This window comes from Eucyclogobius newberryi, unplaced genomic scaffold (genome assembly GCF_026437365.1).
Source record: "Eucyclogobius newberryi isolate DKJ021-1_F unplaced genomic scaffold, fEucNew1.0.hap1 SCAF_3, whole genome shotgun sequence".
Lineage (NCBI taxonomy): Eukaryota > Metazoa > Chordata > Actinopteri > Gobiiformes > Gobiidae > Eucyclogobius > Eucyclogobius newberryi.
This window is the reverse complement of record NW_027315945.1, coordinates 33,935,284-33,944,478: the sequence shown is the minus strand read 5'-3', so window position 1 is coordinate 33,944,478 and position 9,195 is coordinate 33,935,284. Positions and strand designations below refer to the sequence as shown.

At 39.7% G+C, this 9,195-nt stretch overlaps 1 protein-coding gene across 1 annotated transcript; it reads right to left on the bottom strand.

Moving 5' to 3' along the window:
• Positions 1 to 352: 352 nt before the first annotated feature.
• On the bottom strand, positions 353 to 7,892 carry LOC140374351 (gamma-aminobutyric acid receptor-associated protein-like 1). Its single transcript, XM_072461220.1, has 5 exons — positions 7,731 to 7,892; positions 5,236 to 5,325; positions 5,059 to 5,137; positions 4,302 to 4,420; positions 353 to 2,349 (listed from the first exon to the last, which is right to left on the bottom strand). Exons 2-5 carry the CDS (start codon positions 5,323 to 5,325, stop codon positions 2,287 to 2,289), a joined length of 351 nt encoding a protein of 116 aa, XP_072317321.1. The 5' UTR covers positions 7,731 to 7,892; the 3' UTR covers positions 353 to 2,286.
• Between the last annotated feature and the right edge of the window lie 1,303 nt (positions 7,893 to 9,195).

Genomic DNA, 9,195 nt, shown 5'->3' with positions numbered 1-9,195 from the left:
GCACCTTTAAGCAGAAACATTGCGCAGTGCACCTTTAAGTAGAAGTTACGCAGTGCACCTTTAAGCAGAAACATTACGCAGTGCACCTTTAAGCAGAAACATTGCCCAGTGCACCTTTAAGTAGAAGTTACGCAGTGCACCTTTAAGCAGAAACATTACGCAGTGCACCTTTAAGCAGAAACATTGCCCAGTGCACCTTTAAGCAGAAACATTACGCAGTGCACCTTTAAGCAGAAACATTACGCAGTGCACCTTTAAGCAGAAACATTACGCAGTGCACCTTTAAGCAGAATACACCGTTTTCTGAACCCCAGCGACACTTAACGACACAGAAACTCACACGACACAAGAGTTTGACCTTTTCAAATTTATTCTCAACAAGTTTACATTAATTTACAAAAAAAACTATGTGCATTAAATACAGACGACGGAGAAAGACGCGAGTTCATCCGACACTTCTTGTCCTCTTTGATAACTTGGCTTTTTCTGTGCTTTCCGATTTAAAATAAACCAACAAAAACGAATACTAACGATACAAATCATGCTCAACCCCAGAAATACTGACAAACGTTAAACCCAAACCTTTGTCCATCGTCAATGAAGTAACAAAGGGAATAATATGATGAGCTCTTCGTCCCTCTCGTCTTTCTCGTCTCAGACTCGTCTCTCCTCCTTCAGGGCTTGGCAATAACAGAAGCCAAATAAAGGTGGAAAGTAACAAAAGTACAAAAGTAAAAGTACTGCGTTTGTCAAATGTTTACTCGTCTGTACTTTACTTAGATACTTTTTGGATTTAGCGTCGCTGCATTTGAGAGAGTTTAAACGAGTACTTTTCACGTGTTTTGAGACGTTACATTAGCGCGTTCATTATGAAAACACATTAAATGATCGAGAAAAATAAAAGATTTGAATTGCTAGTTGACTAAAGACCAGCACTAATCTTTATGAAAATAACTCAATTTAATGATTTAACAAAGCTTAAATCTGTGGGAGCTCTTTACTCATTAAGTGCTTTTATTAACAGGCGCTTTTACTTTTAGAGTCATTTTTGGCTCCTGTATGTACTTTTACTTAAGTAACATTTTGTACTTTTTCCACCGCTGCAAAAAACAAGAAGATTTCAGTTTTTTAGCCACTTTTACAGCTTTAAGCATAATTAGTCTTGTTTCAATGCATTTATCTACATCCTGCGACTGGACATTTGACAAAGGGGAAGAAGCATTAGCAGATCATTTAAAGCTAAAATGATCTTAGAAACAGCCAGTAAACAACACAATGTAAGTAGATGACTCATAATATTCTCAAGTCATTTTTTAACTCATGCAGGAAGTTCCCTTATTGCGGTGCATAATAACGTCACTCTGAATAACGCCGCATTCTGGGAAATTAAGCTATTTAATACTAAATATTCAGGTTGAATTTAGCTTTTTATAATCGGCATCTTTTGACATAATTTTTCTGTTGTAAAAGAAAATATAAATCAAAGAAATTCTGCGTGAATATCGCCTTGACAACCATATTCAACTGTGTTTTAGATAAATGCAGTGGCTCGCAGACTTCTTGAAGGTTCTAGATAAATGCAGTGGCTCACAGACTTCTTAAAGGTTCTAGATAAATGCAGTGGCTCACAAACTTCTTGAAGGTTCTAGATAAATGCAGTGGCTCACAGACTTCTTCTTGGGTGTTTTAGATAAATGCAGTGGCTCACAGACTTCTTGAAGGTTCTAGATAAATGCAGTGGCTCACAGACTTCTTGGGTGTTTTAGATAAATGCAGTGGCTCACAGACTTCTTGAAGGTTCTAGATAAATGCAGTGGCTCACAGACTTCTTAAAGGTTCTAGATAAATGCAGTGGCTCACAAACTTCTTGGGTGTTTTAGATAAATGCAGTGGCTCACGGACTTCTTGAAGGTTCTAGATAAATGCAGTGGCTCACAAACTTCTTGGGTGTTTTAGATAAATGCAGTGGCTCACAAACTTCTTGGGTGTTTTAGATAAATGCAGTGGCTCACAGACTTCTTGAAGGTTCTAGATAAATGCAGTGGCTCACAAACTTCTTGGGTGTTTTAGATAAATGCAGTGGCTCACAGACTTCTTGAAGGTTCTAGATAAATGCAGTGGCTCACAAACTTCTTGGGTGTTTTAGATAAATGCAGTGGCTCACAAACTTCTTGGGTGTTTTAGATAAATGCAGTGGCTCAGACTTCTTGAAGGTTCTAGATAAATGCAGTGACTTCTTGGTCTCACGAGTCGTTTGTGCGTTAAAGCCAAGCCCTGTGGCGCTCTTCAGCCGTACACGCTCTCGTTACTGTAGGTCATGTACAAGAATAAGTCGTCGTCGTGGTGCTCCTGGAACACATGAAACAGGAGAGGAAAAGGTCAGCAGACGGCGCTAAACGTATGCTAGCTTCAAACTGCATATGGACTGTACATTTCCCTAAAACGTATGATCATATTTAAGGTTTTACTCAAAAACATAGCAATTTTGTCAAAGTTTACAATTGTACGTGAGCGGTAGATGGGACAGAGGTAGTTCCGCAACTGTTACCTAGCAACCGCATTGTAAACAAGGGTCAAACTCCATGCAAATTGCACAATAGTTATATAGATTTCATAGGTGACAGTACCCAATAACACCTTTGTTTTGTTCAATTATTATTTAGAAGTGTGCCAGGTGCAAATGTTGTAACACGTCGCACATTGATGACATCACAGAGGGATTCAGTTCAAGAAATCAGATTTACCATTTTATTCTTTTATTTTCCTTGACAAACTGCAACTCCCTGATGTAAAACTATGGTCAATATTTACCACGGGCGCCCTCCCACCAAATTAAGTCTTAATTACAAAAACACGAGGAACCCGTCATAGGCACTTAAAAGTTTGATTACTACAAAATACACAGGGAACATTAAACATTCAGGGCAGTTAAGAAAGTACATGCAGTAAACGAGACGCCCCAGAAGCTGTCCACGTGGGCCCCAGAGTATTTCATAATAAGATAAGATATTCCTTTATTGTCCCACATGGGGAAATTTCATAATATAAAATTAATAATGTAGATATAGATTAGTACTTTTTGTCAATAAAAGCGCCTGTAATTAAAGAAATGAAAGATGCACCAAACTGGAACTAGCAGGTGACAAACCCTCCACCAGAAAGCTTACTTAGCGCACCTTTAGCATTAATAATGTCTATCAATAAGGTTGTGAGTGCATGGTGATTATTATTTTTGCACATAATCACAAACATAATCAAATAGTGCTCAAAGAAATTGTTACAAAAAACAAGTCGCACTTAAGTAATGTTTTTTAACTGATAACTGTTTTTTGTTTATTTTGGTTATTTAAGGTGCAATTTATTGCCCGTGTAGACATATTTATCCTCTGCATTTGACCCGTTTTCCTCTGTCGCTGGGGAAACCTGTGTCTGAAACCTACACTGGCCAGAAACACTGAACAAATTCTCAGCAACAATAGCACAATATGAATATCAAACTGACTCACGGTGAAAAAGCGGTCAAAACATGAGCGGAAGTGGGTGTAAAATAGTATGAACTGTAAAAAACTTCCTTCACAAGTTACTCAGGTCGATGTAAACAAGTTTTAAGGTCTTAACCTCGCACTCTCCGGGTTCAGCGCGTCAAAGATGAAGCAACGCCACGGCCTCGTGTTGTTTTGAAGAGTATATTTATGCCTGTAAGCCGAAACTGACTCTGCAGCGGTAAACAAGTACATGCTGCGTTATTCTGTCTGTACTTCAATTGTTTTTGTACTGTAACCACCAAAATGAACCCGTGGAGAAAGTATACACCTAATATTCATTTTATTAGTAATGTTTGTGATGTAAAAGTTGGACACTTCTTTGGCGATAGCGTCAGGAGACTTCTTTAAAATCAACTCAACTTTCATTTATTGTACATTTTCCATGTTGTTCTAAGTCTTCTTGTCAATTAAAATGATTGTTTTGAGTCATAAACCAACAATTTTAATTAACTGGCACCCGAAAGATCCTAAAACGGCTCTAACTTTTGGATTTTCGCATGTAAAAATGTAATTAATCGTCGCGCTTTATTGGATTTGAGTCTTCGCTCCAGGTTTCGAGGATGAACCATCACAGAAAAGGTCCTTCAGGTTAGGTTTACGAGCCCCGACGTGTTCCCCATAAGCAGAACACTCACCAAACTCTGACTCAAAAACCCAAACACAAACAGATACAACTTATCGGAAGCGTGAATAAAACCTACGCCCACGATCGTGATCCGTGAAGTGAATATCTGATGTCGTGCTGTACTGAAATACCTCGTAAACGGCGGAGAGCGGGGAGCTGGAGGGCGGGAGGGAGTTGTTGACGAAGAAGAACAGCGCCTCCTCTGGCCGCAGAGACACGCGCTGACGTATCAAAAAGCACAACTGTCCCACTGAAAGAGAAGTCGCAGAGAGTGTTGGTCAGGAGGTTGAAAGGCAGATTCGTTTAGTCCAAAAAAAAGGAACCGAGACGAGTCAAAGGAGTGAGTGACCGAATGAGACGAACCGAACAGGAAGTCATTAGCCGCACGCAACAAAAAACACATTTGCGGAAGAGGAATCGGGCCGTTACTCATTATAAAACATCGAATGAGGCTGATTAAAAGTGTGTAATGCAAATGAAGCCCCAAAAATATATTGTATTTGCATGTTTACTGTATATTTTTCCCCTTTTTGGTGAGATAATTTTTACTTTTTACATTTTAGCACGGGACTATACTGACACACACACATTTACATAGTTTGGTGCTGATTAATGTGCAATATCAATTTTCACATGAATAAATAAATGTTCAGGAAATCAACGGTAAAAGCCATTTTTAATTGTTTTAATGAGACAAAATAAACATCTAATCGAATGTAGAGACAGATCAATACGAGGAAAAGAAAGTGGCAGAGAAACAAGTGGCACTGAATTTTACTACATGGAGCAAGTGGAAACATTTCAGTGGAAAATATATTGTCGACAAACTCAAAGGTTAAAAAATATTCGGGTTATGGTCAGGTTGTGTGTGTTGTGTTGCAGACCGACCTGTTAAATCTGAGGGCACTAGATATTTCTTTTTGTCCAGTTCTGGCGCTCGGGACCTCGAAGCCCGTTCCACAATGATCTGGTTCAAAACAGAGGAAAAACATGGTCAACCTTTTGAATAATTACCGGTATATGCACTATTCTAAGAAGTTTTTGTGCTCAAAATTGTTCACCGACCGGTATTTTATCTGGGTGTTTGGCCCGGACTCGCTCTCCTTCAGCTCTCCTCACCTCCAGAGGCACAGAGCGCTGGTAATGACTCCCCATCTGAGCAGAAAAACAAAGGAAATGTCATTATATTGTGACACGGTTGTTAATCTACAGCTTTGTGAGGAGAATAACTGCATAACTGCTCCGTAAAAGGTTAATCCTCGTCACAAATGATTGAGAAACTTTTCGCCAAGTCTAGGAACAAAACTATATTGACAAAAATTAATATCTAGATGTATTTTTGGATTATCTTGACAGCGATATTCAGACGATCTTGTGGAAATCCATTAGTAACTGTGCGACATGTGCAAACTTGAACAGACTCGAAAACTAACCATTTAAGTGTGTTTGAAACATCACTCTTGCATGTTTTTTTTCTTTTGCAGTTACTTTGGTTAGTTTTTATTAAAGAAAGACGATATACACAAACACTATATTCAACTGTTGCAAATCTCCCAAACAACTTTTCAATAAATCGCTCACCTCTGATCTCAAGCAGGACTAAACCAGGACTAAAACAAGTCGTTGTTGCGTTTCTTCTAATGGCGAAAAGGTGCATTTACTGCCACCTACTGCACTTGTACGGCTTCAAAGTATGAGTTTGACACTGTACCGTCAAAAAGAAACTAAAACGAGTCAAAAAAAACATCACACATGCTTTGTGTGATGTCACAAAGCATCAATGTCACCGTTCTAAAATTCTATTCGGCCGTGTCCACTTTTCTCTCTTTTTCCCTTGTTTCCTTATGGAATAAGGTGAATAGGGGAAAATCACAACCATCACAAGAACTAATAGTGACTCAATTACGTGTTGGTGATAAAACATGGATATAAAAAACAGGATTCAACCGGAACGACCAATGTTGAAGCAGGTACAAGCTTCCCGAGCGGCACCAGAGGAAGTCTCATCCACCATAAAACACTGACTGATGGGAAAAAGACACCAGCCACGGTCACATGTCAGTCACATGTGCAGCTTACGTGGGAATTTACCTGGTATTTTGCCAGAGCAGTGACATGTGTGAATGAAGCCAAAACTGAATAATCTGCATTTCTGATCTGACAATTCCCCCCTCGTAAAGTACAGGAACTAAAGCAGGGCGTGCGTGAATAAAGCCTGGTTTAGACCTGGTTTTAGTTTAGTCTCTAGTGTCTTGAGGCCTTTTAACTAAAACAAAAAGGACAGTAGAACAACCAAAAGGAGTTGCTTTGCCTGTGACGTTCCACACACTCCGTGGAAAGCGTTTTAATGCATAGATGAGTTATTTTAATGCACATATTAGTTACTGTCATACTGTGGAATATGGCTGCAACACTGAAACACAATAATCATGACTAGTACTAATTGTATTGATAAAACTAGACTCAAAAGTACATGTCAAAAGAAAGAAAGAAAGAAATAACAAAGACAATGACAATATTAGATCAAAATATCACTTTAAATACTTTATGTAAATATTCTTGCTCTAGAAACCTTCGCCCACGATAATTCGACCTTTTAAAGATGCATTTTTATAAATCTCAATGCACAATAGAAATAATCGTTTGGGCCTGCAACCATTTAATCGAATAATCATGAAATGGCCTATAAGTTAAAGCCTATAATTGTGACAAGGCTGTACATATTTGGTCGTTTAGTCGATTAATATGCCTATTTTTATCAGTTGACTAGTTATTTAATTAGGATTGTACATTTTTTTATGGACAACAGCAGAAAGGAGAAGACAGAAACTGAGATAGCTGATGTTTTTGGATTGATTGATCCATTTATTCTGCTTTTTTGAGCCGTTTTTTGCACTTTAAAGTTGTAATTGATTGAACTCACACACTTTGATGATGTTTTGTGAGTGTTTTGGTTCAGATATAAGGTCAGATTAAGTTCCACAGTGTTTACAGAGGCCTCGTGCAGCCTTTAGGGCCATAACGCAGAGGCCTGTGCGCGTTACCGTCAGACCACGCCTCTCACATTAAAGACTAATAAAACCCGTAAAGTAACAAATACTTTTCCTTTCCTTTCACTGCCAAACCACTGTGAACCTCTTGAATTGTTTCAAACTGTGTATATAGTCAAAAAAGTGCAGTTTCTCACGCAATTTGTGCAGTTGAGCAGATCGTTATCAGTCACGGGCCTTTTATCTCCTCCACTGTTTTTGAAATGCATGTTTTTATCCAATTTATTTGTAAAAAGAAACGTTTCTTTTTGTCGTTTATCTTCATTTTAACAGGTTATATCGGCCCCAGCAAACGCCACGTCACCGTTACACACGCGCCGCCGCCGCTGCTGCTGCTGCTCTGGTACGTTCTTATTTATGTGATGTTTGTTGTTAATTATAGCTTTACTCAATTGTGTCGAAAGACATTTTTGCCAAATCATCCCAGTGTGTTCGGGAATAATCAGCTTTTTTTTGCACAAAAGCTCGCCAGCGCAGACCGTGCCGCGAGTGAAACGCAGCATTTCTTACCTTTGCGGACGGTAAATGGCGCAAAAGGCGATAATCACGACGCGATCTGGTCCCGCGTTTGGTTCTCTAACACGCGATTGTGGCGAACTCGAAGTGTTTTGGGCTAAAATCGGCACATCGCGGAGGAAAAAGCCGTGCGCGCAAAGATGTCGACAGACCCACTTTTTCCTTTGCACCACGAAAACAACAACAAACGCCTAAGACCCGCCTTTTTCTCAGCTGTGGCCAATTGCGCGCAAGGATTGGCCCCCACGCTGGGATCATCCACCAATCAGCGCAAGCCAACGAGCCCTGGCGCGGCGGGATTGGTCTGTTTTTGTGCCATGTCATTTGTTGGCGAATGGTTGGCTTCTGAAAAGTGTGACGAACGCGCTTGGCCCCGCCCACAGTCACGTATTTGCGACGGAACGCTCCGTGAAGAATGTGTGCTGGCGGTTTAAGTGCACAGTTTGTACAAAGATCACAAGCAATCATGTTCTTTGTAGTCTGAAGAGTAAAGTCTGAAGAGTAAAGTCTAAAATCTGAAAAATAAAGTCTGAAGAATTAAGTCTAAAATCTGAAGAATAAAGTCTAAAGAATAAAGTCTAAAAAATAAAATCTGAAGAAAGTCTAAAGAATAAAGTCTAAAAAATAAAGTCTAAAGAATAAAGTCTAAAAAATAAAGTCTAAAAAATAAAGTCTAAAGAATAAAGTCTAAAAAATAAAGTCTAAAAAATAAAGCCTAAAAAATAAAGTCTAAAAATAAAGCCTAAAAAATAAAGTCTAAAAAATAAAGTCTAAAAAATAAAGTCTAAAAAATAAAGCCTAAAAAATAAAGTCTAATCTCTATCCACAACCAGGGTATTCTCATTAATTCTGGAACCTCCACACTTGGAACCTGCACACTTGGAACCTGCACACTTGGAACCTCCACACTTGGAACCTGCACACTTGGAACCTGCACACTTGGAACCTGCACACTTGGAACCTGCACACTTGGAACCTGCACACTTGGAACCTGCACACTTGGAACCTCCACACTTGGAACCTGCACACTTGGAACCTGCACACTTGGAACCTCCACACTTCTTGGGAGCAAGGCTGGCTTCCCTCACTTTGCCCTGGCTGGGAGCAGCGCTGGCTCCTCTTTCTGTATTTACTTTAACCTCGTTACTTGACACTTTCTTGACCTCATAGGATATACCTTGAGATACCTTAAGTTTTTGCACCTCAGCAGCTCTTTTGCTAAACCTGCATCCCCCGTAGGCAGAGCTATGTTCTTCCCCACAGTTACAGCACTTCAGTTTTGCACCCACGTCACACTTCCCATACTCATGATCTCCTGCACATTTACCACACCTTTGCCTCCCTCTACAGACCGCTGCAATATGCCCAAAGCGCTGGCACTTAAAGCAACGCAGGGGCGGTGGAACATATGGCCTAACGCTATAGCACATGTGCCCAATGAACACCTTACTAGGCAGGC